At 50.8% G+C, this 14757-nt stretch overlaps 1 protein-coding gene across 1 annotated transcript in view; it reads right to left on the bottom strand.

Moving 5' to 3' along the window:
* Positions 1-14757, bottom strand: part of NF1 (neurofibromin 1) — a 306134-nt gene that overhangs the window by 86965 nt on the left and 204412 nt on the right. Inside the window, exons 37-39 of the mRNA XM_015421915.1 lie at positions 9416-9848; positions 6472-6812; positions 3954-4156 (exon numbers count right to left, since the gene is read on the bottom strand). Of these exons, the coding sequence (XP_015277401.1) occupies positions 3954-4156; positions 6472-6812; positions 9416-9848 (977 nt within the window). The remainder of the gene's footprint in view (positions 1-3953; positions 4157-6471; positions 6813-9415; positions 9849-14757) is intronic.

The following is a 14757-nucleotide window of genomic DNA, read 5'->3' as shown; positions in this document are numbered from 1 at the left end:
TTCCCTGCCCTGAAAACCCCAATAGCCTTTCCCCTTTTCCTGCTTCTTTTTCTCCTTCCCACCTACCAGCCAGCCTACCTTTATCTGTCCCCCTGTCTTCACTTTCACTGCTTCAGTCCCCAATAGCCTATTCCTGGAAAAGCCATGTGTGGTGCCAGCAGCCATGCCCAGTTGTGCAGTGGGGAACTCACAAGGATCGTTGTGGGGCACCTCACTTTCCCCTGTATCTCCCTTTCCTTCTCCTGACAGTCCCCACATCCTCATTTTTCCCTGCTTACACCTTTCTCCTTTCCACCCATCGACCAACCAACCTTATATCTTCCCCCTTCCATCTTCAGCTATTTTTATTTACTTCATTTATACCCCACCTTTCTCAATGAGAACCCAAAGCAGCTTATATCTTTCTCCTATCCTCCATTTCATCCTCACAACAAATCTGTGAGGTAGATAAGTAAAGTTCCATGGCACAGCAAAGATTTAAACCTGGATCTCCCAGATCCTAGTCTGAAACTCAAACCACTATGACACATAGCTTTTGTGAAGTGGATGGCTTCTGGGGGGTGGCTGCAGTTGAATAGTAGCAAGCAGCCTGGCCTGGATGAGTCATGAAAGTCATGCGGTAAAAAGTCACTCAGTGGCTGCTGAGATTCCTGGCCCTGAGGAACCCTCCTGCCAAAGGTCAAAAGCCCTGGAAAAGCCTTGCCCCCTCTCCCTGCCTTTTACTGACAAAAACCAAGGCTTGTAGGCTGGCAATACTGTTATGGCTGCTTAGCAACAGTGATAACAGTCACTGAGCGTGTTTGTTTCTTAAAGCTATAGGCATTGCTTCTAGTAGGTGTGTGTGTAATATAAACCCTAATGTTTTGTGGGTTGTTTTTGTTTGTTTTTCCGATTTCAGACTTTTCTGCAAACCTGGGTCTTTTCTCAGATTTCAAGATAGATTTATTTATTTATTAAATTTGTACCCCGCCCTCCCCGCAAAGCAGGCTCAGATCCATGTTATCTGTTCATGGACCAGTGTCCGAATTTAAGTATGTACATAACTGTGTGCTTACTGCTAAGAGAGAGAGAGAGAGAGAGAGAGAGAGAGAGAGAGAGAGAGTGTATGAGAATTAAGTTGAGCCAATGATAGGCGTTTTACCAATGTGTTCTGTCACTATGTACAGGAATTCTCTCTGAAAAGCTTTTAAGCTATTTCACATGCCCATTGAGGAAGACTAATCCTAAATGGGGAAACAGATGGATGCATTTGCTGAAGAAAGGACCTTCAAGAGAATGAAATAATAAGTTACCAGCAATCTACATATGTGTGTTTGTACATAAGCAAAGCCAACAGCCCCGAGCTCAGGAGGATATGTCCATTGTAAGAGCTGGATTTCGAATTACTCTGTACTTTGGACTTGATAATCTGTGATGTGATAATTTTATTCAAGGAAGATGGAAAAACTCACTTAAATTTTAAATTGTCTCCTGGAAGCGTATCACTTTCCTACATTCCAGCAGAAGGATTGCGAGCGTTAAAAAGACTAAACATTTGTTTTAAAAGAAATGTTATCTTTCACATTTCTTTTCTTTGTTTCTTTCTTTTTTTGGAGTGGAGTGAAGTTTCCCTAAAAGCAGCCACCAGCAATGACAGAGTGCTCAAAGTATTTCCAATGACGTGATCTCGGCTTGGCACTGGGCACCACCAGGCTGCTGTCTGTCTGTCTCTTGACACTGCCTGGCACCAGAGCCCTCCACTAGGCCTACGGATCAGCACACAGAACGGGCAGTGACATCAGAAAAGAGGCACCTATCAGCAGGCTGCTGGTTACCTTGTTAATGAAACCCGCCCACACAGGAGGAGGAGGCTAAACCAAAAAATTCCATGAGATGCCTCAGTTTATGACTTTGCTAACAAAACTGGAACTTTAAAAACATATGCTATTTGCGTTTTCACAAAGCTACAGAAATGCTGGGAGAAAATCTTATAATTGCAAACCACATCAACAAAACAAAGACTTCAACAGGAAGGAGGACTTTTTTTTTTTAAGGAAAGCTCATAGAAGACAGAAATGAAAGGAATGGACATGCTCAGAAAAACATTCTTCAAGGACAGGGTGGACTGGCAACTACTGGTCAGCAGGAGCATTAACAGGAATAAGAGAACAACTGCTGGAGAAAGAACAGCATGGCAGAAAATTATGCACCTTGAAATCACAGCAATCAGTCTTTCCATAACACATACTTAAGCATTTCATTATAAACACGAACAAAACAATTATATATTTCTTTCAGTGCTGGCATTATGTAAGATGGTAAGAGGTGCCTACTGGATCAGACCACTGAGGGTCCACGTCAGTGTTCCCTCTAAGCTGAGTTAGTGTGAGATAGCTCACAGTTTTCTAGCCTCCGGCTCGCATATTTTTGTCCTAGCTCAGGAAGGAGGGCTCCAGAGCTAACTAATTGATGCAGTGGCCAAATCGCTTGCTCACAACTTTGATGCTAGGAGCTCACAAAGTAGGATTTTTGCTCACAGGACCTCATGGCTTAGGGGGAACACTGGTCCACGTAGTCCAGCATCCTGTCTCACACATGGGCCAACCAGTTCCTCTGGTAGGCCAACACACAGGTCACAGAGGCCGAGGCCTTCCTCTGACGTTGCCTCTTGGCCCTGGAATTCAGAGGTCTTTTGGTCATGGTGGCTAGCAGCCACTCTGCCATGACTCTGACTAATCCCATTTTAAAGCCATCCACGCTTGTGGCAGCAAAGTTCACAATTTAATTACTTACTGAGTAAATAATTTTCTTTTTATCTTTTAATCCATTGCCCATCAACATCATCAGGTGCCCCATCATTCTACTATTATGGGTCTGGGACAAAAAGCTCTCTAGTCATCTTCTCCACCCCATGTATAATTTTATAAACCTCTCTCACATCCCCCATTAGGTGCTGTCTCCCTAAACTTAAAAGCACCAGGCTCTTTAGCCTTTACTTGTAGGAGAGGCATTCCAATCCCTCGGTCTTCTTGGCTGCCCTCCCCTGTACTTTTCTCAACTCTGAAATGCCCTTATTGAGACATAATGACCAGCACTGTACACACAGCATTCCAAATGAAGCCACACTATGGAACTACACAGGACATTACAATACTGGTTGTTTTATTTTCAATCACTTTCCTAACAATACCCAGAACGAAGCCTGCCGTTTTCACACCTCCTTATATAAAGGTCACACAGTTAACGTACGGAGTTCAGGGCTCCATGAAAGCTTCAGATGCGAAAGTAAATACCATGTGAGTTAACATTTTCAGCGAGTTACTTACTGTAACTTCAAGATCTCTTTCCATGGCTCAGCCAGTTCAAACTCCATCAGCACATAAACATTTAATTCCAGTGTGCATCACCTTTCCAGTGCACTTCCTTTCCCACGTTGTTACTCTACTCATCCAATCTGGAGAGATTCTTTTGGGACTTTTCATAATCTGCTGCGGTTTTCATTGGCTTGAATTATTTGGTATTATCTGTAAATTTATACTGCTCACCCCTTAATTCCAGATTATTTATGAACAAAGTGAATAGATCTAGTCCCAATATTGTTTCTTGTGGGATCACCAGGGCTTATATAAAGGTCACACAGTTAACGTACGGAGTTCAGGGCTCCATGAAAGCTTCAGATGCGAAAGTAAATACCATGTGGCCAGTTTGTGAAGTAATTGTTTTTATAAGCATCACTTCCCCGAAGCTACAGAACTGGTTTCTAATGAAAATATGCTCTTTTGATTTCCTTTGAGAGGCTATTTGTATTATGGCTGCTAACAGTGTAAGGTTTTGATGAAGTCTGGGTATATCTATGATTTCAAAGCAGTAAGTAATCATGAATAGTATAATTCTGTTTTGTCTTTTACATACACACTCGAAAGCCAGTTTCGTCACAGATTGCGATGGAGAAGAAACAAAGCAACTCTACTTACTAGATTTGCTGAATCCAGAAATGCATTCTTCCAGAAACTCTAGGGTAAGGTGTGGTTCGTTAGCTGCCAGGGTCTTACTGATAGAGACAATAAAAAGGGTGTTGTTGGCAGGGATACACAGACCCGAAGTCTCCAGTAACTGGCCCTCTATCTTTAAATTAAAGGTACAGGTTAAGGCACAGAGAAGATTATAGGCTGCGGACCTGCAACAAAGAATACGGGATGCATTTTAAAAAAATGTTTCCTCGGGGCAACCTGCAAAAGCTATCCTCAGAAAACAATTTCACAAAATTAAGTTCAGAGTTACTTTCAGATCTTCTACTTTTTTTCTTGCATTACTAAAATACTTTGTTTCCCACCTTTCCATTAAAATCTTCAAAAGAGATTGACAAGGACACAAAACACAGACTAAAATCACAAAGCAGCAGCAAAGAAGAGTAACAGGGGCAGCTACCCATTTCAAGGCAACAGAGAGATCCTAAAAGAGCAGCTGTGACTTGGTGTATCAATGAGCAACCAACATGCGCCTCCCTTTGGAAGGGAATTCCACAGTTCTGAAGGTATTTCAGAAAAGCCTCTCTCTCAAGTTGCCATAAGGGGTAGGCAACCCCCCCCCAACCCACTAGTTGTTCTGAAAAATCCTGGACCCCAATACTGGTATGCAGGGGTCTTTTCCTAGAAAAAGAGCTGCAGGAGCTCATTAACATACGGTATGCTAATGAGCTACTAGGCGATTAGCATAATAGCTCATTAGCATATGCAACACCCCCTGACTTTACCGGAAGTGATGTCAGAAGGGAAAGCAAAAGGGGGGGGGAGAGGCATATTCAAAAGCCTCCCCTTCCCTGGGGGGGGGGGAGCGAAGAGAGAAGGGGTTTAAAGTTTAAACCCCTTCTCACTAGAGTTGGGCCACAGAAGGAGGAAAGAGGGAAGGAAAGAGAGAGAGAGTAGAGAGAAGAAAAGAAGGAAGGAAAGAGGGAAAGAAAGTAAAGAGAGAAAGAAAAGGAGGGAAAGAAAAGGAAAGGGGAAGGAAGAGGGAAAGAAAAAGGGCAAAGAGATGGGAGGAGGCTCTCCCCCCCCCAATCAAGCCTCCGTTACCCCCCACGGATCCCTCACTTACCCCGGGAGGTGGCGGGGGTGTGTCTTCTGGCTTCCCAGGGCCACAGCGCTCCGGCGCTGGTCCTGGGAGGCGGCAGGGGGGCCTCTTCTGACCTCCCAGGGCCACAGCGCTCCGGCGCTGGCCCGGGGAGGCGGCAGGGGGCCACAGTGCAGGGAGCTGGGGGCGGGGCTTGCTGCCACCGCCTCCGGCACCTGAGCTCCCAGAGCAGCACTCCGGCTCCAAAAGACCCCTGCTGGTATGGTATTTGGATCCAGGATGTTTTGGAAACCCCAATTTTTTTCGGGTCCAATACACCCGAGAAGAAAAATACCCAATTTAAAACAAAAAAAGCCAGCCCACCCCTGGGGCTGGCTTGGATTCTCCTGCAGCGTAGTTTAGACCCCACCGCAGGAGAAGCTGGCCCCAGGATCTACTTGCAGCGGGGAGGTCTCTCCCTGCTGCACAAAGACCTGGCTGGGAGGGCTTCTCCTGGAAGAGGAGCCAGTTTAAGTTTAAGCTCTCAGCTCCTGCTACCCCGGCTCATCCTGGTCTGGCTCCTCCTGCAGCCATTTGGTGCAGCTGACTATACTCAAATAAAAGCCGGGGGGAAGCGGCTTTATTCAGGCTCAGCTGTACTGGTAGCTGATCAGATTCTCTGATCTTTATTTGGCTTAAATACTAACCAAAGAAGACCGGTATTTTTCTGGCACTAATTAGGGCTTGTATGGCTAGGCTGATACAGGTGCCGTTCCAACCTGAGCTGCCATGCAAATCAGCACACAGACCCCAAATTGAACCCCTGGGCGGACAGGGGGTGAGCGGCGGAGGGTCATCAACATATACAGACAAGGCTGTGCATGAGGCAATCTGCCCCACCAGTTCCGAAAGCAGAGCTGCCTCAGACAGCCTGCCCTCCCCTGCATTAGTCATAGTGCTGTGATTGGACCTGGCGTTTCAGGCGGGGGGGGGGGGGGGGAGTGCCCCCTGCCAATCCCCCTTCCAGCAAGATGCCAGCAGTGATTACTAGGCTGGTTCAGGAAACCACTGCACATGCCCAGCAACACATACAGTGCCACGGTGTCACCCTCCAGGCTGGAGTAAGGAACAACAGTTCCTGTGTTCCTTGAACAAGGCTCCTGGTTAGCCAAGCTGTGTGCCTCTGTCCCTTTAGAGACCTTGCTGCTGCGTTCTGCTATGAGCAGACCACAACAGCTGCTGCCTGCAAGCCGGATAGGGCTCCTCTGAAGGTGGAAGCAGAAGTCCTTCCCACTGGTGTCAGATCCTGCCTGTGCACCAGAAGAGGTACTCTCCCGGATGTGCAGGTGGCCAAGCCTCAGAATCACCAGAGGATACCCGAGACAGTCCTTAAGGAAAACAGCTCCTGTAACAGATACTCAGGAGAAGTGAAGGGATCCGTACCGTAGACTTGGGTCTGAGCTTCCCAGATTGAGCAGCGCAATGTTCAGCAGCGTTCCTGGCACGTCCTTGGGGCGGATTTTTGTGTGCTGTGGGATGGAGTCTGGCTGTGACAGCTCCCACCGTGTCCGTATGTGAATGATGGACTGGACGATGGCTTCACACTCCTGGTGCATGAAGGTGAGAGGGGTGCCTTGGTTGGCAATGGTTAAGGTGAACTGGTTCTCATCCACCAGGCAAATCTCTTCTATTTCAGAGGCATAGTAAATATCATTCAAGAAGACAGTCTGGCCCAGGACTCTTGTGCGCTCTGCAGAAGTTACTTGGACGGCAGTAGAACCAACCTGCATAAAGGGAGGAAAAGAAAAAGAAAAGGATTTAATTTGTACAGGGAAAAAAGCACAAAACAGGATCACATACTATAGTTCCCTTAAAGAGATTAAGGTAGTAGTTCCTAAACATTTTGAATCGGACCCAATTTACTGGACTTTTCAAGACTTTTTTCAAAAAGGACTCTACGTTTTGGGATCCGCACTATTTTCTCTCCCCCAACATTAAAAGCAGAAAACAGATGAAGATGGGTAGCCGTGTTAGTCTACCTGTACCTGTAGTCACTGCTCACTACGAAAGCTCATACCCTACCACAAATTTTGTTACTCTTTAAGGTCTTACTCTTTTCTACTATTAAAAGCAGGAATCCCACATCAGTTAACTCTCAACATGTTTATATATTCCTTTGTTCAATTTTTATAAGGTTATTTAGAAAATTCAGATGCCATCCCTCCTGCAGGAGAAAGACGCAACAGGCCATTACACACACCATGCAGCGGTATCTTTTTCACCCATCCACATTTAATAACTGGCGTGGACACTGCAGCCCCAGTTACAAGTCCTGATGAAAAGGAGAAGATGATGAGCTTGTGTTATTAGAGGGATACAAAAGGAGGAATGCGGAAGAGACGCATAGTGAAGCCAGGAGGGGGGGGACCTGCCCAAGACCCACGTCTGGCTCAGGAGTCAGGGCCAGCTCTGGAACAGAAGCAAACCATGCTGGGACTGCGGCCATGCTGCCCACTGCGCCTAAACTCTGGGCAAATGCACCACAAATTCCTCACTGATAAAAAGGGAATCCTGAAACCTGCACACAACTGTGATCATTTTCACAGTTTGCCTTGCAGATTTTATTTTTCTTCCAGGACTGGAAAGCAGGGGGAGGCGCTGCAATTGACATGCCTCGAATGCAAATCCCACTTGAGGGCCCCCAACCTTTCAAGATTCTACCAGGCATTGCCCATACACCTTCAAGCCTATTATTGTAGCCTTTACTTTAGATTCAGATTATCACATTTTTCTCTCTCATTTTCTTTACTGACAAAAATTAAATTGTTTAAATATATACATTGCACACTCACCACAATATCTTTTCATATAACTAAAATTCTCTCAATATATATATAAACTGTAACTAATTATATCAACACACAAACTTCTTTTCTGACATCCTTATTGGGAAACCTTCTATTCCAGTACTGAATAAACAGTAACCAGCACTGTGTGAATAAAATCTAGATGTCCCTGTTACTGAATGCTTTTCCTCTGAGAACTGACAGTTTATTTATTACCAGGGCATGCCAGATTCTGTGTAACCAAGGTTCCATGCTTGACAAAGTTTGTTTTTTCCAATGCTGAGTAACATCTTGGCCGACATGAGTATATGTCTCAAAAGATATGGTCGGCCTTCATACTTCTTTCTAGAACAATATCCTAATAAATATGATAATGGAGACATTTCCAAGTTAACACCTAATATTTTGCAACTTGAATTATGTTATCAGTTTCACTTGGCATTTCCAACATTTTATGTCCAAAGGAGCCTTCTTTGATTCTTACATCGCCGGCAAAGATTAGATGAACCCACCAACACTTTCGCCAGTCAACTAAGCATATAATAACATCTGTAAATAATATCTTTAAGCAATTATCTCTGATTTTAACATTTAAATTCTTTTAAATTAAAGAAAACTGTTGGGTTTTTTTAAAGGTCCAGTTATTTGTATGAGGTCATTAGCAGATAGGGTTGCCAAGTCGGGTGTTGCGCCGCAGCGGGGGACTCCCGGCTGGCGTCTGGAGCTCGCGAGCGCGTGCTGCACACACGTCACCCGGAAGTGATGTGACGACGCCGGGCACACTGGGGGCGGGGCCACGACCATCCGAGGGAAAACCATAGAGTGACACGCACGTTGGGGTGGAGCTCCCCCCGGGGCCCAATCCGCTGGCGGCGGGGAACGGGCCTCTGGGGCGGGGGGACTTGGCAAGCCTATTAGCAGAAAGGGCATGATTTTCTGGGTCTCTTGGGGCAGAAATGGAAACAGGATCACAAAGTAGACACAGCCTCGGTTTCTTAATCTTGAGGGTGGGAAACTCAACAAAAGAGTTCTAGGGTTGAAGACATTACAAATTTTTTTAGACTGATGTATTGTTCATACAGATAGCTGGCTAAATATTATTGATTTATATTATAAACTGAAGGCAGAACACTGAGTCCATCGGGTGCCAAAGAGGCTATCTTTATGGTTTCAGAGAATTCCCATTCTATTGTTCTGTCTTTTTAACATTTTACTCGGCAGAAAGACTATGGGGCAAATGAAGCAATGAATATTCAAGTACATTTTGGCTACTCTAAGCACTGAGTGGCAGGTATTATCTGTTGGAGGAAGAGCCACTTAAGTTGGAAGGTCGGCTCCTTCGGGTGGAGGAATATATCTAACTTTGCACAGCAGAGCAGTAGGATACATATTAGCATTTAGATTTGTTTTTTCCAAAATAAAAACATAATTTAGAAAAGAGGGCAGGGAATTCTGCAGCCAATACTTGCACAACGCAGTCACAGTGTCCACACACCCTGATGATACATGGAGGGAAAGGTGCAGCATCACACAGGACTCACTTTGATAGAAACTTTGGTATCCTTGTGGGCCAGCTTGAGAGCGTTGTGGAACACCTTGAGGTCTTCTTCCAAGGCCAAGGTGGCAGCCGGAAGTTTCTGCTGCTCATGCTCGATGTGCTCCGCCAGTTTCCCAGGAGAGTCAATGAAGATAAGCCTCTTGCTGCCTTTGAGGCCTGTCAGGAGTCTCTCATGGTACTTGGTGTACTCCCTCACCCACGAGTTGCAGTTGTAGATGTAAACTGCAGAGACATTTTCGTAAGCAAACCCTGGGAACACCACGAACCACTTGGAAAGGAAGTCTGTTTTGAAACGGTTGCTGGGTCCGGCGTGAGTGAGATCCACCACAATCTCATATGGCTTGGCATAGTATGGCTTCAAAGTTAACAAGACGTGGTATATCAGCAGGTCTCCGTTGATCTGGCCGGTCTTGAATCTAGAAAAGAGAAAATCAGTTGCAAAGGAATGAAAGATGGGAGGCACACCTTGGCATGAGTCCTCCTGGCTAGGACAAAAACATAAAGAGGTCATCCCCTGGAGATTCCTGCAGAGAAATTAGCTCAGTAGTGACTTTGCTGGCAAGGTACAAACAGCCACTATTACCATTTGGGCTCAGATCATCCATCACGCGGGTGACAAGGTGGAATAAGGGCAAAGCTAAACGTTCCTCATGAAAAAGGCAGCAATTTCCAGTAGACGGGGCTGATCGCTCTATAAGGCATACATATTCAGACCCGAAGGGCCCTGATAGACATTTCACTTTCTAACCAAACTTCTTCAGAAGAGTAAGTAGTCCATCTACAGATGCCATTTCAGAAAAACAAAAAAAAAGTCCAGGGGCGTTAAACGGACCAACTCCCTCCTGCGCATTCTTCCCAGTATCTTCAGATCTAATGTGCCGTCCTTTAGGCACAAAGCAGGGGGTGCCATGGCTGGGGCACCCACCTGGTGGAACCATCTCTCCAAGGCAGTATTGCCAGGCCCTCCCACTGTCCCTGCCCTTCTGCTGAAGATCTTCTTGTTTCAAATACTTCCTGGATTTCTATTGCCCTCATTACTAACACGGGCTTTTAAGTAGTAATTCTCTTTACTATTATTATTGCTTCTCTATGGCTGCGGTCACACGGCTAGGAAAATGCGGGGGGGAAGCGCGGCAGTTTGTCCCAGGGCTAAGAAACGCGTGGTAGCATGAGCAGATGCTCCGGCGAGGTCCCGTCAAGGTACCGTGGCAAGGGGGGAGGTTCCGATCACACGAGGAGCTTACAGCGCGGCACGGAAGCGGCGCCGCGCGATCAGATCAGCAATCGCCAGGCGCCGCTTCCGTGGCAAACGGAACAATTCTTTTTTGTTAACGAATTTCACGCATGCGCAAGAGCGAGAAGGCGGGAGTGCGTGGCCCCACCATTGCGCACGAACGGAAACCGGCAGTCCATCACGGGAATGCGGAAGCTGGGAGCTGGGTTGAACGGAGAGGTCAACGGACGCCACCAGACCCCAAGAAAGGTCCGACGGACAGGCAATGGAGGGGGAGGGGGGATACCACAGCACAGCCACCCTAACCATCTGCGCGACAGTGGCCACAGCGGCCCTCCAGATGCAGCAAGCCTGCCTACAGGGGACGGGGGACATGGGTGCAGGCAGGAGACAGAGGACGGCCATCGCCACCACACAGCTAGGTAGCGGACTACGGTGCAGTAGGCGGTGGAAGAGCCGCAGAGGAAGACAGACACTTCAGCTCATCCGTCTCTCAGCGCAGTGTCCTAGCCGCCACTGGTGGGTGTACCCATGAGCCAAGGAATGGTGGGAAACCTTCGTCACCCATGTCTGGGGAGACGAGCAGTGACTGGAGCACTTCAGGATGTCCAGGTAACATGCTGAGGGTGTATGTCAGGGCCAGGCGGCCGTCCATGGCATGGGGGCCACAAGCGAGACCGCGGCCACTATTGTCAGAACAGAGGGATAGGGTTGCTGCCGTGACGGCCGGACCCGGATAAAGGCAGTACCATGTCAACTTCTAATCGCAGGTCCACATTCATGTGGCTGGTGGATGCCCTCCGGGACACACTGCAGCAACAGTGTACGGAGATGCGTGAACCCGTGTCAGTGGAGGAACGTGTCGCAGTCGGTGTGTGGTGGATGGGCAACATCATGTCCTACAGAACCATTGGCCAGCAGTTTGGTCTCGCGCAATCCACCGTGGCTGGCATTGTGATGGAGGTGACATGGGCAATCTCAGAGCAGCTCCACCGCAGACAGGTGTACCTACGAAACCCAGATAGGGTGCAGACAGGAGGGTATGGGGAGGGGGAAAGATTGAGAGGCAGCTCCGTGGGCAGGGGGAGGTGGCAGGGAGATAGAGGACCAGCACCAGGGGAGGTGGCATCCCTCGCAGTAGCCCCCCCGGGTCCCAAGTGTGTGCGAGAGCAGTCACTCTCTGTGTGTCCATCATAGGTAATGAGGTCCTTCGCCGCCAAGGGCTTCCCGCAGTGCGTTGGCGCAATGGACGGTTGCCACATCCGTGTGCGAGTACCTGTCCACCTGGCCCACCTCTACATGAACCGCAAGAACTGCACCTCAGTACTCCTGCAGGGCACCGTGGACAATGTGGGCCGTTTCATGGACAGCGTGGTCGGCCAAAGTGGCCAAAGTCATGACGCACACCTTCTTCTGCGGTCGAACATCATGGCCAGAATGGAAGCGGGAGTCTACGTGCCCGGTAACCCCACCCGCACAATCGAGGGGGTCCCGGTGCCGCCACTCATAGTGGCGGATGCAGCATACCCCCTGCGACGCTGGCTCATCCCTCCCTACAAAGGCCACCTCAATGCACAGCAGGCGCACTTCAACAAGGTGCACGGCCGGGTGCGGAATGTGGTAGAGCGAGCCTTCGGCCGCCTGAAGGCACGGTGGCGGTGCCTGCTACTGGAGGTGCCGGTTGAGCTGAGGAATGTCAGTCCAGTCGCCGCAGCCTGTTGCATCCTGCACAATTTGTGCGAGGACCGCGGCCATGCAGTGTCAGAAGTGTTCACCGAGGAGGAACGAAGGGCACTTGCGGACGCAGAGTTGGCCCCCCTCGACCCGGACCCGCATACAGCAGACGCCGCAGGCGAGCGGGTGCGCGAGGCCTTGAACACATGGCTGTGGAGGAGAGTCAGGAGACCCTAGGGGGACAAAGGCCCCCCAACCAATGGCCACTGGCACCCGCTGGCAGTGACCAGACGTTGGGCCCAGTAGCACAGCAGGGGCGCCGGCCAACGGAACACAACGGAGGGCCCACCACACACCATTGACAGGCAGCTCACGCCATCCCCCTTCCCGTGTCCAGGCCCTCTAACCCTGCCGCCCCCTCAGTCACTCGTCCCCTCAGCCCTGGAGCGCACGTCTCCGCGCCGTCCCTGCAGCTACGTCCTACCGGGAGCTGAGCGAGCCGTCCAGCCCACCCCCCGCCCGAGGTCACTTACGGAGGGTTTCGGAAAAGCGCTCCAACGCGCATGCGCGAGCGTCGCCTTGCGCTCCTGCGAAAGGCGACATAACGCAGAACGGCCCATGCGCAGTCAGCAGTGGCCCCGAACCAGCATTCAGAGCCATGGCGTTTCCAACGAGGGGTGTGCTATGGCTCCCTGAGGAGGTAGAGTGCCTCCTCAGGGCACTCTATGACCTAGAGGCAGCCACACCCGTCGCCCATGTCCACATGGATGGACACGGGACCCATGTGTCTCAGGGGCCGCACTGGTGGTCCCCTGGGGCCTCCCCCTCAACGGGCCGCATTGACACACCAGCCTCCCAAGGTCCGGCATGCCGCATGACAGCTGTGGTCTTTCCAGCAGGTGGCCAGGCGGAGGAGGAGGAGGCAGCAGTGGCCACGGCCGGGTCCACCGTGGTCATCAATTCGGCCCCTGAGTGCGATCCAGGTACGTCAACCCCCCTGGGGACCTGGTGGAGGCCGCATTGTCGGTGCATGGGTGTGTAGTCCCTGCAGGGCCCTTGGTGCACACGGCAGAGGGATGGAGCATGACTGGGTGTCCTGTCCCTGCAGGGGCAGGGCCGTCCCATCAGCCCTCATCACCAGCACGTGGGGGAGATCTGGCCCGACAGCTCACCACCGTGGAGGCGGCACTGCAGGGCCTACACGTGTCAGGTGGGTACGACACAGCCAGGAGCGGGTCGGCCCCCAGGTGGCTGATGCCGGATGGGACGTGGGTGTCGTGGTGTGGGCCCATGGCCCAGGTGTCTGTGGGCATGGAATGCGTGGGTGGCTTGGGGTGGCCATCCTGGTTACTGTGTCCGGCCCTATGCATGGAGGTCACTGCGGTAATGCCACTGATGTCGTGGTACCTGTCTTGTTTTGCCCTCAGTGGAACGGCATGACCGGCAGTTGGCAGAGCTGCGCCGCCTCTTCATAGAGCTGCGTCTGGACGGGGCCCTCCAGGAGCAGCGCAGAGAGGAGCAGGAGCGACGGAGGGCCCATCCGCCGCTGCCACTAGCTGTTCCCAGAGGACGCGCAGTCGAACGTGAGGGGGAGGCGTATGGGGAGGGCCTGTCCCAGGCGGAGACAGAGGAGATGACCTCTGATGAGGCGGAGGGCCCGCATCAGGCCATTCCGCCGGACCCACTGTGGGCTGAGGACAGGGGGTTGAGGGAGATGGGGAGAGTTCGGGCTGAGTTCATGGGTTGCCTTGTTTCTGATCTTCTTGTTGTTGCTCATGTTGTTGTTGTTTATGGTTGGGGTTGTCAGGGTATAAAGTTATTTCCATGACACGTGGTGTCTGCGTGGTGTGTGGCCCATCCTTCCCCGCGCCTTCCCCACCTCCCCCCATGGATTGAGGTGACGACACCTGAAGCTTTATCGTAGGGCACTTTATTTGGCAAGGCACCGGTACACAGAGGACACCCACCCCTGAGGGAGATGGTGGCCAAGGGTGGGCAGATGGTCCCTGCGTGACCAGGGGGTAATGGGCCGGCGCACTCTCGCAGCCACCCTTCGTTGGTCCCACACGGCCCCCACCCTACTGTGTGGGGGAGAACAGCTCTGTCTTCTTCCTTTTCCGGCTTGGCCTCCCAGTGTCCCCTGATTCCTGGCTGCTGGTGTCCGCAGGGTATGGCCCCGGGCCGCGCCCAGCGCCACGCCCCCTACCCACGGAGCCACGGCTTGCCCCTGGGCCCCGCCCGGCGGCACGCCCCCTACCCACGGAGCCACGGCCTGCCCCCGGGCCATGCCCAGCGGCACGCCCCCTGCCCACAGGGGTGGGGGTGGCCTGTGGGGCCTGGACCACGGGGGCCTCCGGGGGGTGGCGGGGGCGGCCTGTGGGGCCTGGACCACGGGGGCCACCGGGGGTGGCGGGGGC

This window comes from Gekko japonicus, unplaced genomic scaffold (assembly GCF_001447785.1).
Source record: "Gekko japonicus isolate JY-2015 unplaced genomic scaffold, Gekko_japonicus_V1.1 scaffold43, whole genome shotgun sequence".
In the NCBI taxonomy this organism is placed as follows: Eukaryota; Metazoa; Chordata; class Lepidosauria; order Squamata; family Gekkonidae; genus Gekko; species Gekko japonicus.
This window is presented reverse-complemented; position numbering and strand designations above follow the sequence as displayed.